Source organism: Hemicordylus capensis, chromosome 5 (assembly GCF_027244095.1).
Source record: "Hemicordylus capensis ecotype Gifberg chromosome 5, rHemCap1.1.pri, whole genome shotgun sequence".
NCBI classification, from domain to species: Eukaryota; Metazoa; Chordata; class Lepidosauria; order Squamata; family Cordylidae; genus Hemicordylus; species Hemicordylus capensis.
The window spans coordinates 236,735,716-236,751,717 of NC_069661.1; the positions used below are offsets into that span (position 1 = coordinate 236,735,716).

The 16,002-nt window shown below is 43.2% G+C and overlaps 1 protein-coding gene across 19 annotated transcripts in view; it reads left to right on the forward strand.

The window, feature by feature from the left end:
• The window catches only part of ERC1 (ELKS/RAB6-interacting/CAST family member 1), a 292,154-nt gene that overhangs the window by 77,479 nt on the left and 198,673 nt on the right, over window positions 1–16,002 (forward strand). For 18 of the 19 annotated variants that reach the window (XM_053255867.1, XM_053255857.1, XM_053255862.1 and 15 more), the window contains 4 exons: window positions 1,532–1,699; window positions 3,844–3,981; window positions 5,101–5,241; window positions 13,558–13,698. In XM_053255867.1, coding sequence (XP_053111842.1) covers window positions 1,532–1,699; window positions 3,844–3,981; window positions 5,101–5,241; window positions 13,558–13,698 — 588 coding nt within the window. The remainder of the gene's footprint in view (window positions 1–1,531; window positions 1,700–3,843; window positions 3,982–5,100; window positions 5,242–13,557; window positions 13,699–16,002) is intronic. The other variant, XM_053255858.1, reaches the window with a different exon arrangement.

Here is a 16,002-nt window from a genome sequence, read left to right on the forward strand (position 1 = left end):
TGGAGTCGGACCAAACAGAGTGGTTCAATTCGACCTTGGAACAGTCAAACCGGACCTGTTCAATGTCGAACCTGTTTGCACATGCCTATCCATTAGAACACATTCCACAAGGGCAGTGACGACTTCTGTGGTTTATCTCCATGCAGTTCCATTAGATGCCATCTGTCGAGCAGCAACATGGAAAGGACTCTTGTCCTTTGTGCTCCACTATGCTTTGGACACCAGGTCAAGAGCCCATTCACAGTTTGGAGCAGCAATCCTCAACACAGTTCTTCAGTAGATGCCAAATCTCCAAAGTGTAGAGGACAGTAGGACCACTAACAAGAAAGTCAGGTTGCTTACCTGTAACAGTAGTTCTTGTAGTGCTCCATTGTCCTTCACACGATCCTCCCTCCTCCCCGCTGTAGTGGTCACCTACCTGTTACGTATGATCATGGCGGTCAGGGACTGAGGTCGGTAATCTGTGAGGGGCTATATGTGGGTCACCAAGGGAGTGGGGCTACTGCCAAAAGGCTTATATCTTATAGCTCTAGAAGGTTCCGACGTCCTGTCTACACAGGTGCAGACATCCAAAGTATGAAGGACAATGGATCACTACAAGAACTCCTGTTACAGGTAAGCAACCTGACTTTCTTGCTCTCACTCTAGAACTAGGTGTCATCCCATGAAACTGAAGTTCAGGAAATTTAGGACTGACAAAAGGAAGAACGTTTTTACACAGCACATAATTAATCTATGGAATTCTCTGCCATGGGATGTTATGATAGCCACGAGCTTGGATGATTTTATAAGGGGCTTAGACAAATTCATGGAGAACAGGTCTATCAATGGCTACTAGTCTGATGGCTATAGGCCACCTCCAGCCTCAGAGGCAAGATGCCTCTAAATACCAGTTGCAGGGGAGCAAAAGCAAGGGAGAGGGTGTGCCCTCACCTCTTGCCCTTGGCTTCCCAGAGGCATCTGAGGGGCCACTGTGTGAAACAGGATATTGGACTAGTTAGGCTTTGGGCCTCATCCAAAAGGCCTGTTCTTATGTTGTTCCTTTTCAGATTGCTTTTTGAAAAGTGATTTTAGTGTACATTTACTTGTTGCAGCTCATGCAAATTATGTATGTGTGTTTGTACTTGGTTGTCTATACCCAAATATCCAAAATGTCAGGTGAAAAGTGGTCCTGAATCTTTGTACTATTTAGCCAGTCAGATACAGATCATTTACTTGCTTTGTTGGGGAACAGAAAATCTGCTTTTTCAGTTACTATTTCAATATATTACTGTAATATATGTAAATATATTACTTAAATATAAGTAAATATATATTACTTTTTAATATTTTAAAAAGCAGATTAGTGCTCGTATTGTTGACTTCTGTTGTAACACTTTTTATGCAAGCACTTCAGTTTGCTTTTATCACACTGGGAAGCAAATAAGAGGATGTGATTTGAATATAATACTGATCTATTGTTTGGCAGTAGACTTGCTTAAAGTCTCTCTTGCTGTGGGTAACCTACACTCTTTCTTATGATGGATTTCAGGTTGATGCTCTCCGGCTACGTCTGGAGGAAAAAGAGACCATGTTGAATAAAAAAACGAAGCAAATTCAAGAGATTTCTGAGGAGAAAGGAACTCAAGCAGGAGAGATTCATGATCTCAAAGATATGCTGGATGTGAAAGAACGCAAGGTTAATGTTCTTCAAAAAAAGGTAGGCTCACCAGATATAGAAAGCTCAGTGTTCCAACTCTTTGATTCCTGCCAGAAGGTAGTAATACCTATAGTTGTAAAAGTCTCATTTCCTGAGGCTTGTAGTTGAGCCTTTTGATGTTAATGGGAGACTTGGTGGTGATAAATTTGTGTAGCACTATAATTGGGAGAAAAATAATAAAGCAAGTCTGGGTTGGTTAACAGATCTTTTGCGTACCAACTAACTGACATAAAAATCAAAGTGGATGGAGGAGTCTGAACAGGACACTGGAATAGCTGTGTTTGATCAATATGGATGAATAAAATGATTAAGAAGTGAGAGTGGGTGATTCAGATCTGTTGATGTTCATGATCCCTGTGTCATTGCGCAATAGGGCCTATGTCAGGTATTATCTGGGAATATTATAGATCATTCGCTGTGGAACTGATGCTTCTGCCCCCCCCCCCCCTTTGTTCAAGAAGAGAGTTCTGACTCTTGGGGCAGGTTGTGTGCCTTCCTCTTAGGTTCCTTTAGAAATGGAGTAAAAACATCAGCTTTTGAGTGTTCGTTGAGATTTTTCTACAGGAAGCTCTTGTGGTTCCTTATCTCTTCATAACTAAGCGTGCCTTTTTAAAACTTGTGTTTTGATGCTGTTTCATTCAGTGTAACAAAGTAAGTTGGTTACTTTTGGTCCTGAGTACTTATTGCAGTTTCTAAGTCTAGACAAATGTGTTGTCTTGATTTATATATATCGTTCCATGTAGTTTGCACTAACCAGAATTACAGTGGTGTTCTCTTCCCAGAAGTCTGCTGTGAGTGGGCTTTCTGTATCCATAATTCAATGGCTAGTATAGCACATGTGCTTTTAAAGGTTCAGGGCTTGTTATATTAGGATTGATGGCTTTCCCCCACCCTCCTGCATTTTCAGCTTAATTTCCTGTATAAGAGGAATTAAATTGGACAATAGTAGCTGGCTGGACATTCCTTGCATGAAATTAGCATAAAGACCGTCCTCTCAAGACTTCCCCTGAGGTTTTATGTTACAGTAAATTTCTTAACTTTGTAATAAATCACTGACTTGGAAAATGTAATTGAATGTTTGAATTAAAGCCTCCTTGAGAACTTGTATTAAGGTTGTACAGCTACCTGCTTGACTGACTTGCTGCTGCAGATGTCAATATCAATCCCTTTCTATCTGGTTCCAAAGACACTTCATATTAATTCTTATTCTTGCATGGCAATATTTGAAGCATAGGCCGTCAACTGATTAAAATGTGCTACCTGATCCTCTGCATGTTTATTTGGAGACAAGTCTTGCTGAATTCAGTACAACTTAGTGACAAATATGTGTGCATTGGATTGGGCTGTCAGTTAACCATTAGCTGATTACTGTAATAAAATATTAGACTCTTACAGAGTGTTAACTACCTATCCTGTGTTAAGTATTGTGCTCAGTGAAATATTCTCATCATGCTCTTGAATCTCATAGTGATGAAATATGAGTTTGTATGCAAATATACATGAATGTTTGATCTCTGGATTTAAGTGAATGGGGACTGCTTCTACTGTAGATTAGAAAAGTAAAAGCAATTTGACTGCTTCAGTTCTATGCAATAGAAACATAGGAAATTGTCTAATGTAGAGTTGGACCATTGGACCACCTAGGTCAACAGTGCATACACTGATTTGTAGTTCTTCTCCAGGATCTCAAGACAGTCTTTCCCTGCCTTACATGAAGATGCTAGGATTGAACCTGTGACCTTCTGCATGCAAAGCATATGTTCTACTGTACACATGTATACAGAAGAGGCGCCTTTTTTAAAGTGGTTATTCTCTTTATTTAGCGGGGGTGGGGGACAACTGAACCTATCCATCCCCAGCACAGCATCCCTCCAGTGGTTGTTACTGATGTATATCTTATGTTTCTTTTTTAGATTGTGAGCCCTTTGGGACAGGGAGCCATTTTATTTATTTATGTATTTATATCTATATGAACTTTGAGAACGTTTGTTGAAAAGTAGTATATAAATATTCTTATGTTTTGGCCTCCATGCAAGGAGGGGAAGAAGTAGTCTCTCCATGGGCTAGGTGAAAAGATCTGGCTGACTGTATACAAAACTATTCCTTCTAGATGGGAATCATTCACTCATCTTCTCTTTTTCAAGATTGAGAATCTCCAGGAACAGTTAAGAGACAAGGAGAAACAAATGAGCAGTTTGAAAGAGAGAGTAAAATCCTTGCAGGCTGATACTACCAACACCGATACTGCCTTGACCACATTGGAGGAAGCACTTGCAGAGAAAGTGAGTAGGAAAGAAAAAGTATAATCTTGTCTGAACCTAACATTTTCCTCTCAAAATCCAAAGACTTCTATTATTTATGAAAAGATTCTCTTTGTTGTCTGGCTTATCAGTTGTAGTGAGATACAGCTTTCCTTGGGTGGTATTAACTGAGTTTAAGTAGGTACTGCAGGGCAAACCATTTTTGCTTCAAATACTGTATTGATACATGCATTCAGAAAATTTGAAGGTAGCATGTTTTTTTTCTTGAGAAGGGTCTGATTATAGGGACATTGGAAGCTGCCTTGTACCAAGCTACCTTGTACCAATTGGCCAGTATTGTCTGCACTGACTGGCAGTGGCTGTCCAAGGTTTCAGGCAAGAGTCTCTCCCAACCCTACCTGGAGATGCCAAGGAGTGAACCTGGGACCCAACAGATCACTGCCTAGCCCCTGCTTTTGAAGACCTCCTGTAAGGGAGTGTGCAACCCTGCTCCTAGTATATGGTTCTATAGTAAAACTGCACTTACTGTTAAGACCATTCTTGTAATGTTCTGCTGAAATCCACCCTCCTCCTGTAACTTAACCTTATGAACTCTAAACCTGCCTTTTTCTGTGTGAGAACCCTTTAGGTATTTGAAGATTGCTATGTATCCATAAGAACATAGGAACAGCCCTACCGGATCAGGCCTAAGGCCTATCTAGTCCAGTATCCTGTTTCGCACAGTGGCCCACCGGTATTCTGTTCTCCAGGCTAAACATACCCAGTTCCTTCAGCCTTTCCTTGAAACTCATTTTCCAAATTCCTAATCATCTTTGTTACCGCCCTGTTCATCTTAAAGAACAGTACCAAGAAGTAGACGCTAGGGATGTGCATGAACCAGTTCGGATGTCCAGCATTTGAACCAGATCGGAGGTCAAGGTGGGTGGGTCGTGCTGGGCACTTCTGGTTTGATGCTGACCAGGGCTGCAACTAACTTGCATAGAGTGGCTACTTGTGAATAGGAGAACAGTGCTTTGTACACACTGCAAATTTTGGATGGGGGTGAACTGTGATATGGAATCTGTTCAGAATTCACCATCTATTCAGCCAGCTCGAGGTGGATATTTCTTTAAGTTTTGTGTTTGTATATTTTTTGGCTAGGAACGTACTATTGAGCGTCTGAAGGAGCAACGTGACAGAGATGAACGAGAAAAACAGGAGGAGATTGACAACTTTAAAAAAGATGTTAAGGACCTGAAAGAGAAAGTCAGCGTCTTGCAAGGAGATCTTTCGGAGAAAGAGGTTAACTTCCTGGATGATAAAATATATCTTATGAATTGTGGCTTTACAGTGTTAAGGGATTAAAGTTGAAAAGAGGTTTTTAAAAAAAAATTCAATGAGTTTATAGAGCAAAAACTTAAAATGTGCACCAGACGTTAAAGCAAGAATCTGACCTTTAGTGTCACTATTGTCCATAATATGGTTATTAGCAGAGATCCTCAATATTTGCTTAGCCTTGGTAGCCAAAGACAAAAAAAAGTGGTTGCCATAATTCTGCCCCTCCCCTTATCCCTGGCCTCATGTTGCAAGCCTGTATGGAGTGAGAGACAATCCTCTCCTCAGGGTGTCCAGGTTTGGTGCTGGAAATAGTTGGGAGGCCTGTTGATCATTTGGCGTTGCCACTGTTTCAACAAAATGTTTTGAGCATTTTGTGCAATATTTGAAACAACAAATTAAACATTATTACAGCAAGAATTGCTAAAACTGTAGTTAAAATACTAAAATTAGTACAAAAGCCTCTAAAAATACATTATTCAGTGAAGCCTGCTAAAAAAGAGACCTGCTCACCAGAAAGAGAGCTGTGAGGCCTTTCTGCAGGAATTCCAGAATTGCTGCACTACCAGTGATCATTAGGTTTCGACTACAGAATTGTTAATATGCAGTAACAAGAATTAAATAGCTGTCTTTGATGTTCTATGAGATAGAAGTTCATTTATCTTATGAATATAAATGGAGGAAAAAACCTATTGATTTGGAGAATTTGTTAATGTGTTCCTTTCCCTGTCAAATTCGGAACTGCTGCCTTGCTTTAAATTCAGTGACCTGTGGCATCATGGAGGCTGCATGCATATGAACATTCAAAAAGCCTTGCAGGATCAGGCACGAGGCCCTTCTGGTCCGGCATCCTGCTTCATGCAGTGGCCAATCAGCTGCACATGGATAGCCCACAAGCAGGGAAAAGTGGGTAACTGCCCTTGCCCTTTGGTGTTCCCTAGCCCCTAGTGTGCCATCTTTGATCCTGCTAGAAGTATACAGCTATCGAGGCTAGTATTTATTTATTTATTTATTTATTTATTAGATTTTTATACCACCCTTCCAAAATGGCTCAGGGCGGTTTAGTAGTCAATGATAAGCCCTATCCTCCTGTCTAGATTGGTGGCCATCATAGCTGGTGGCAGAAAATTCTGTAGTTTAGAACATACTACATTAAAAAGTACAGGAGGACCTTTTTAATCGGTGACTCGCCATCTGCTGTTTCTCATATCCACGGCTGGCTAATGGACACCTGACATTGGTATTGGGGGGAGGGTTAAATTCACGTATTTGTGAGTTGGGGGTGGCCAGAAATGACCTCAGAGGTCATTTCCAGCCACCATTTTGTGTTTCGGAGCCATTATGGCTCATCTTTTTAAAAAACCTGCAAAAATAGCAATAGCAATAGCACTTACATTTATATACCGCTTTATAGCCGGAGCTCTCTAAGCGGTTTACAATGATTTAGCATATTGCCCCCAACATTCTGGGTACTCATTTTACCGACCTTGGAAGGATGGAAGGCTGAGTCAACCTTGAGCCCCTGGTCAGGATCGAACTTCTGGTTACAGGGCGGCAGTTTTACCACTGCGCCACCAGGGGCTCTTGGTGGAGGGGAAAAAAGTGAAAAAAGGTGGGGGGGAAGTGATTTGTGGCAAAACAGTGGAGGACACTTTTTCCATAGTTGAGGAGGCCATCCTTAACACTGAGTTGTGTACTGAGCATGCTCCAATAGACAGGACCTGACCTTTTGAACTGTAGGCGTGCCTAACTTCCTGCCTGGAAGGTGGCAGATCCCCAGTTCTGGCCCTTTCTTGCTCCAGAACACAAGGCTTCCAAGGAGCTCCTGCCTCCTTGGCCTTTTTTCTGTGGATAGCCTCCCCCCACTCCCTTAGTAGTGTGCCAGAAGGGGAAGGAAGTCCACTGTTTGCATTTTTGTTTTTTATAAATTGAATCCAAACCATTTTTTTCCATTCTCAGTTTGGCTGATTGGTGTTTGCTTTCTGTTTTTCGCAGAGGAAAATTTACAGCCACTTTTTGGCACTATGAACCGCTCCCACACAAGAGATCTACTGGAGGACTTCCTCTCTGAGGGTCTGTGCCCTGATACTTGGGGAGGCTCTTCCTCGCACACACAATTGGGGTTACAGCAAGCAAGCTCCCCCTCTCCACAGTGGGAGTGCTCCACTCTCCCCCCCCCCGGCTGTCTTTGCCCTGTGCTCATGGAAATACAAAAAGGCGCACAAAAAAGCCACTAAAAAGATGCGCCATGCGGAAGAGCAAGAAGGGCTGTGCCAAGCCTTGCAAGTTCCACAAGCCCTCGGCGGCTCCCCGACTCAGTGAACGCCTCTTAATTCAGGCGGTTTGCAAGGAACGCTCTCCCCACTGTTTGCCATCTGCATTGGAGCTTATCAAGCTCTCGCTTCCCTCCAGCAGCCCCATTATGGCACCTATTCCTGCGGTGCACGAGGTGGCTGTTGCGGTACTCACAACGATCATTCTGTTACCTCTCCCCTGCCTTCAGGCTGGCCAGTTCCAGTTATGGAGCCCTTGCCATTGGCTTCACCAACTGATCAATCGCTCCCTCTTGAGCAGGAGCCGGTTTCACCGCTCCTACCGCCTCAAGATCAAACCAGTAGCTCCCTCAGGTGCTGGTCCGGCCAGCCTCTCCACCTCCTCCACAGCTGCTCACAAACCTTACTCTGCACAGAAGAGTTTACAGCCCGCGGTTCCCACAGGCCCAAATCTATCTACAGAGATTGTGAGTAGGGTGCCCTTGCCCAACAAGGATCCCTTGCCTCCCGATGTTGCTGAAATGCTGCAAGACTTCATTGCTAGTCAGTGCTACACTATTATAAAAACCATGTCTCCCCCTCCAGTATCTCCCTCCAGCCCCCCCTGCTGAGATTCCTGCTCCCACAAATACATCTCCTTGGTTCCCATGGCTCTGACCTGTCCAGACTGATCATCCTTCCCTGCTTCCAGCTCTGCAAGGAGGGCCATTCCTGTCTCAGAAAGGGAGTGATTTATTCCCATCACAAGGGGGCAAAGAGGCAGAAAATGCAACAGGTCTCCCTCCTCCTCCGAGCGCTTTGTATGCTGTACAAAGTATGCTTTGTACAGGTCTATCGATGCCAGGAAGTTCCCTTGGCCTATTGCCTCATTGATCGTATGGAGAGATTTCAATTCGAAACTTTCTTTTCTTGATGAAGTGATTGAGGCGTTGGTTGAGGACCTCCCTCCAAGAACCATCCTTTTTTGGGACTAAAAATACAAGAGAGAAAACACCGAGCCATAACTCTGTTGATGGTATGGGTTTGATTGCTCTGATCAGAAGAACATGGTCAATGGCCTCTTCCATCTGAAGACGTTTGGAGGGATTCCTGTGTAAGGGAGTCGGGATAGTGTGAGCGTGAGGGCGGGGGGAAGAAAGTCCAGAAAATAACCATTGTCTATGGTAGCAAGAACCCAATAGTCTTGTGTAGTGGCTTCCCACTGAGGATAGAAGTGGAGAAGTCTGCTCCCTACTGGTGGGTAGTCATTGCTTACGCTGGGGCTGGGAGATCACTGAGGAGAACTAGCGGTTCCCGTGCCCCCCTGGAAGTTCCACCTCCCTGTTGTTGCCACTGATTACACCAGGTGCGTCTATAGGTGGCCGCACAGTTATCTCTGCGTTGATGGAAGAAAGATCTGGGCATGTTTCAAAAAGAGCGAAAAGGCTGATAGGTAGGATTAGTGGAAACTAAAGATAAGAAAAAGGCCTTACCTACGCCTTGGTGAGATTTTTGTAAGCCCTTCCACTCTACCTATCAGCCTTTTTGCTCTTTTTGAAACCTAATGGCACAGCAGGGAAATGACTTGATTAGCAAGCCAGAGGCTGCCTGTTCGAATCCCCGCTGGTATTGGGGATAACCTTGGAAATGCTTGCAGATAGTGGGTGAACTACCTTCCTGTGAGTCCAATGAGAAAAATTTACCAGGTTGCCTGGTAAATACGGTTAGTTGAAGGTTGCCTGGATGCAAGAACAGTATTCCATACAGCCTTTATGGTATGTTTTCCTCCATACGATCAAGTAGGCAATAGGCCAAGGGAACTTCCTTGCATCGATAGACCTGTACAAAGCATACTTACAAGTTCCCATTCTTCCCCTTCACTGCAGGTACCTTTTGTTTTTGTTGCAAGGGGTCCCACTAACAGTATCGGGCCCTTTCCTTCAGCCTCTCCTCTTCACCAAGGATGTTCACAAAAAAGATGATTGCACCAATAGCACACCTGAGAACACTGGGAGTCCAGATACACCCATTTTTGGATGATCTTCTGATTTGAGCTTCTTCTCTCCAGCAGGCCCAATGGGCCCTTCGGCTTACACTGAGGGCTCTCAGGGATCACAGGCTCCTGATAAACTTATCAGAAACATCATCTCTTGCCAGTTACAACATCTTGGGGCATGCTTTGCTACAGCACATGGGCTGGTTTCCCTATCACAAGATTGGAAAAATAAGATCTCAGTGTTCATTTGCCCGCTCATCCAGAGCAGGTCTGTTAGACCTGATGCTGTTGGTTCAATTTCTAGACTCCATGATTGCCTGTCTGGAGTTTACATGATGAGTTCTCTGGCACCCGCGCCCCCTTCAATGGCTCCTGCTTCCCTTCCAAGAGGACATCATGGTTTGTGCGCACAAGGAGATCCCTCTTATCTCAACTGTTCAACTGTCTTCTCATTGGTGGCTATCGCCAGCCCTGTATCTAGGGCTCCCTTTCACTCCTCCGGAATGGATCATCATCACTACCGACGCGAGCCTGTCGGGTTGGGTAGCACACTGCCTGGGCCAATAAGCCCAGAGCATTTGGTCAATCAGGGAGGTGACACACACCATAAATTGGCTCAAGCTTTGTGCGGTTTGACTGGCCCTAATTAAATTCCTCCTTCTAGTTTGGAAGACTCACTTTCTTTCTTTCTCCCCGCCCCCCTTTAAAAAAAAAATATTTTATTTTATTTTATTTTATTTTATTTATTTTATTTTATTTTATTTTATTTTTATTTTATTTTATTTTTTGACCGACAATGTGTCAGCCAAATTACAAATTCAGTCAGCAGGGCGGCACAGAGTTGGACATGCTCTTTCACTGGGCATAACTTCACCTTGCATCCATTGCGGTGTGACATCTGCAGGGCACGACCAATTTGCAAGCTGACAGGCTCAGTCACCAAAGCATAAATCCGGCCGAATGGTCACTACATTCATCGGTGTTTCAACAGATTGCAAGGTGCTCCCCCACCCCCCGACGTGGACCTTTTTGCATCTCCCCAGAATCATCTCCTTCCCAGATTCTTCACCAGCTTCCTTTCCCCCCCAGACAGAGACAACAGATGCCCTGACAGCCCTGTGGCCCCCAGGCCTTTTGTATGCTTTTCCTCTGGTGATTATCACCAAAGTACATCAAAAGCTTCTCAGGGAAGGGGCAGAGCTCATTCTGATCGCACTCCATTGGCCTCAAAGGCATTCATTCCTGGATCTTCAGAACCTCTTGGTCAATCAGCCATGGCAACTTCTTCTGAGGCCAGATCTATTGTCACAAGGGCCGCTCCTTCATCCAGCTCTTCCGTGGCTCCAACTCTGCACCTGGAAATTGAACGCTCCATCTTAACCAAGAGGGGGGGTACTCAAAGGCTGTATGGAATACTATTCTTGCGTCCAGGTGACCTTCAACTAACCGTATTTACCAGGCAACCTGGTAAATTTTTCTCATTGGACTCGCAGGAAGGTAGTTCACCCACTATCTGCAAGCATTTCCAAGGTTCTAGCCTTCTTACAATTGGGGTTAGATATGAGGTTATGTCCCAACACGCTTAAATCCCAGACATCCGCCCTTTCCTCCATCCTCAAACTTTAAGCTAAAAGTTCCTCCCATTCGCATCCCCATTTATGACGGTTCCTCAAGGGTGCCTCCAATTTGGCTCCTCCTCCAGTCCATAGATTCCCATCATGGAGCTTGAACAAGGTGCTTCATGCACTCACTCAACCTCCCTTTGAGCCCCTGGCAGACAGCTCCTTGAAGCTCCTCTCTTATAAATTCCTTTTTCTCATAGCAATCACATCTGTGTGTAGAGTCTCTGAATTTGGGGCTCTTTCAGTCCAGAAGGAGCTTTGCATCTTCCAGCCAGATGCTGAGGTGTTGAAGACAGATCCTACCTTTCTGCCAAAAATCAACTCCAACTTCCACCGTTCTCAATATATAGTCCTCCGTTCCTTTTGTCCATCTCCGGCCCATCCTAAGGAAAAAATCTGGCATACTTTGGATGTCCGCCATGCTCTTCGTGTTTACATCCGACAAACTAAGGCCATTAGACACTCTGACTCTGTTTCATTTCATCAGTCGTCTCTGGGGAATAAAGTGTGTAAAGCTACCTTGTCCAGATGCATAAAAGCCTGCATTACTGTTGCTTACGAGGCCTCTAATCTTTCCACTACTAGGGGAATCACTGCCCATTCGACCCGCAGTGCAGCTGCTTCTGCAGCATTTTCAGCAAACGCCCCACTGTTGGAAATATGCAGGGCACCTACATGCTCTTCCATTACCCCTTTCATTAAACATTACAAAATCTCTTCTTTCCACTCTGCTCAGGAGACATTAGGTCACACAATCCTGCAGCAAGTGGTGTGATGCATCTTCCTAGTCTCCCTCCCATATTCTTTTCCTGCTTGGGCATTCCCAGTTTTAAGGATGGCCTTTTCAACCATGGAAGAAAAAATGTTGGTCTTATCGTGAAAGGTTCTTTTTCATAGTTGAGGAGGCCATCCAATCCACCCTAGGAATCTGCTGGTATGTTCTCGTGCCGTCTGGGTAGGGATTGCTAGTTTTTGGAAGGTGGCGACTTCCAGGGGTTTTCAGCTTTGCAATATCTTATCCCCTGCTGTTTTCTTCTGCCTCTTTGTTTCTAGCATTACCCTTTTTGTTTGTGGTTTTTCTGTTCAGTATATACGTAACATTTGCTGTTGTTTTTTTCATTTTCTTGTTTGGCGCAACAGTCTGAGAATAACGGGGTTCTCCTGTACTTCCTTTTGTTTGTCCTGAATCTCTCAGCATTAAGCTTCAATGGATTGCTCTGGGCTCTAATATTATGAAAGAGAATGAAAAACTGTTCTCTATCCACTTTATACACACTGTGTACAATTTCATACTATCTTATCCCCTCTTACCTGCCTTTCTAAACTAAAAAGGCCAAAACGTAGTCTTACCTCATAGGGGAGTTATTCCAACCCCATGATTATTTTGGCTGCCCTCTCCTGCACCTTTTCTAGCTCTACAGTATCCCTTTAAAGTTTGTTTGTTTGTTTGTTCGATTTCTATACCGCCCTTCCAAAAATGGCTCAGGGCAGTTTACACAGAGAAATAATAAATAAATAAGATGGATCCCTGTCCCCAAAGGGCTCACAATCTAAAAATAAACATAAGATAGACATCAGCATCAGTCACTGGAGGTACTGTGCTGGGGGTGGATAGGACCAGTTACTCTTCCCCTGCTAAATAAAGAGAATTACCACGTTAAAAGGTGCCTCTTTGCCAAGTCAGCAGGGGTGTAGTGACCAGGACTGTATTCAGTATTCCAAGTGCAGTTGCACCATAGATTTATATAAGAGCATTCATATAATGGCAGTTTTCTTTTCAACTCTTCCTAATTATCCCTAGCACGGAATTAGCCTTCTTTACAACTCTGCTACACACTGTGTCGACATTTTCAGTGAGCTACCCACCACGACCCAAGAGCCTTTTCCTGGTCAGTCACCAGGAACCCATCAGTTCCAGATCCCATCAGTGTATATGTATTTGAACCAACAGAAGTGAAATTGTTTTCAAATAGTATTTAATTACTGAGATGAATTATTGATTGATCCTATTTATATACCTCCTGATATATATCGCTCTCTAAGCTTTCCAAGTTACAATATAAGATTAAAATAAACAAAACAGTTTCACAGAATAAAAACAATTAACAACAGTTCACAGAGTGAATTGAACAAACAGTTTAAAATTAATTTCAGTTAAAAGCCTTAGAAAACAGTTGTGTCTTAAGGGTCTTTTAAAAAGCAATCAGAGGTGAAGCTCTTATTTTGACAGGGAGTGCATTCCAAAGCCCCTGGGGCAGCCACAGAGAAGGCCTGGCCCTGAGTCGCCACCAGATGAACCAGTGGCAACCATAACTGGACCACCCCAGATCTTAATAGGTGACAGGGTATCATTTCATATGGGGTGTTCCTTTTGTGTTAGACTTCATTGCTAGATGTGTTCCTTTTGTGTTAGACTTCATTGCTGGATTTGAAGGAGCATGCCTCATCTTTAGCATCATCCGGACTAAAGAAAGACTCTAGATTGAAGACACTAGAAATTGCCTTAGAACAGAAAAAAGAAGAATGTCTGAAACTGGAATCTCAGCTGAAAAAGGTAAATACTGTAAGATCTTGTCTTTTCAGTGGTGAATGATGGTCCGTTTGTAGACCATCCTGTGCATTTCTTCATTTAGTTAATAAGTGAAATTGTTACTTTGGAATCAAAAATTATTGCTATGCAAAGTAGAATTATTGTGTTGGTGTTTGGTGGTGGTGTTATGGCCTCACACATGGCATTTAGAGCCACTTCATGCATAGTAGCTGCTGCTGCTGCTACTCCTACTACTACGATAGAGATGGTTCCTTGTCCCCAAAGGGCTAACAATCTAAAAAAGAAACATATGACAGACACTAGCAATAACCACTGGAAGGTTGCTGTACTGGGGATGGATAGAGCCATCCCCATTGCAAGACAGTGGCAATAAAGGATGTGTGAGTGACTTTTGCACTCTTTCTGTGCTTTTGGTTAAAGTATGAAGAGGAACTAATTTCCCCAACAGCAGGGAAGGATTCATGTGCTTCTGGCAGTAATACAGGTCACACATCTTATCTGTGGGCAGTGTATTAGTTCTCTCTCCACATATTATCTGGAAGCATGGAAAGAGGATGCACAAACCTTTTGTGCATCCTCTGTGCCTGCTTCTTTGTAAAATCTGAAACATACAAATCAAATAGTTGCTCTAGAGCAGAGGTTCTCAATAGAGGGTACTAGTACCCCTAGGGATACTTGAAGAGCTTTCACAGGGTACTCTGAGCACTCTTGCATCCCCACACGGTAGCCGCACTGTTTGCTTCCCATCTGAGGATCACCAGCTTGAAGCTGATGCGTCCTCAAATTTGTATCCTTTGCAAAAGGGGAGGGAGGATGGTGAAGACTCTTCTCCTCTGCTCCTAATTGGAGAAGAGTGCTGTGTGCTGAAGCTCAGCGTACCCCCTCCCCTCAGCCAGAAAATTAGCAATGAGTATTCCCACTGAAATCAAGAAGACTTGTCTAGTTAATTTGAGTAACTTAGTCTGGATGTAAACCACTAACTATAGTAGCCTGTCTTGTAACCGTAACAATTTTCATTTATGTGTGTGCACGTGCACACACTATCTGCACACACACACTCCTACTACTATGAATATTTATATAATGCTTTTTGACAAAAGTTCTCAAAGCAATTTACTTGGATGAATGAATGAATAAGAGGGTTCTCAGTCCCAAAAGGGCTCATAATCTAAAAGGAAATATGAGGTAGACACTAGCAACAACCACTGGAGGAATGCTATACTGTGGTTGGATAGGAACAGTTGCTCTCCCCCTGGTTACTAAAGATCTCTATGGAGTGCCTGAGCTGAAGGTCTGTGACAGAAAGGGTAGACATGTTTTTAAAAGGTTGGGAACCCCTGCTCTAGAGTGTTCATGTCTGCAAAGTGTAATAGTTGACTAAGAACAAAATACAAAAAAAGTGTTATTACAATTTAAAAGCCCATATGACAGGGCCTAATTCCCAAGGTGTTGAGCAGTACTGGGGAAAGGGGATTAGAGTTAATACCACTGCATAATCTAGTGTCTTAATCAGGATCAAAGTATGAAATGGTTAAATTTGCAAAATTAGGGAGCTGAAAAGTGTGCAGATGGTGGTTTTTTTGTGGCACCAGAGAATATATTCACATTGTTAGTGGTTAGGAAAGAAGCTATTTAACTACTTTAAAAAAAAACCAAGAAGAATAACTGAAGTGGGTTAATAGAAAACATTAATATTCATTCATGCAGCTATTCACTGTGCAGATTGTTTAAATCTTTTAAAAATTGAATTCCACTGTGTAATGATTGGAATACATTTTCCTTGACCTTTGTCTTCAGTACTGAGTTGAGTTGTAGATCCTTTTTGTGTCCCTGCATTTATTTTTTTGAGATCTTCCTGTGGCTGAGCCTATTCCAGTTGAATTAACAGGGAAAGAGATGCAAATTGGCTACTGAAGTTCTTCATGTAAACATGTCTAGTTCGAAAATCAGACCTCTTCTTCTTTGACTTCATGGAATAAGCAAATTCTATTCAACATATGAAGCTGGTCATTGACCATATTAAAGATTTGATTTGATTTGAGGCAAATTCAGTGGGGTAGAAGGGAAATCAGCCTGATTCTGTCCACTTGCTTGAGGTTTCCAACAACTTAATCTGATCCACCTCCCACCAGCCAGCAGAATGCTATCTTAACTGTCAGGGTGCCATGGTTGGAGGAAGGGAGGAGATTGACCTGACTCTATCAACATGTAAGACACATCCTGACTCTGTCTAGCCAGCCAGTAGAACTTGGTCTTTTGCCATTTAGGGTAAGATGTGTTTCATCAATTTGCTGAAATTGTCATGGA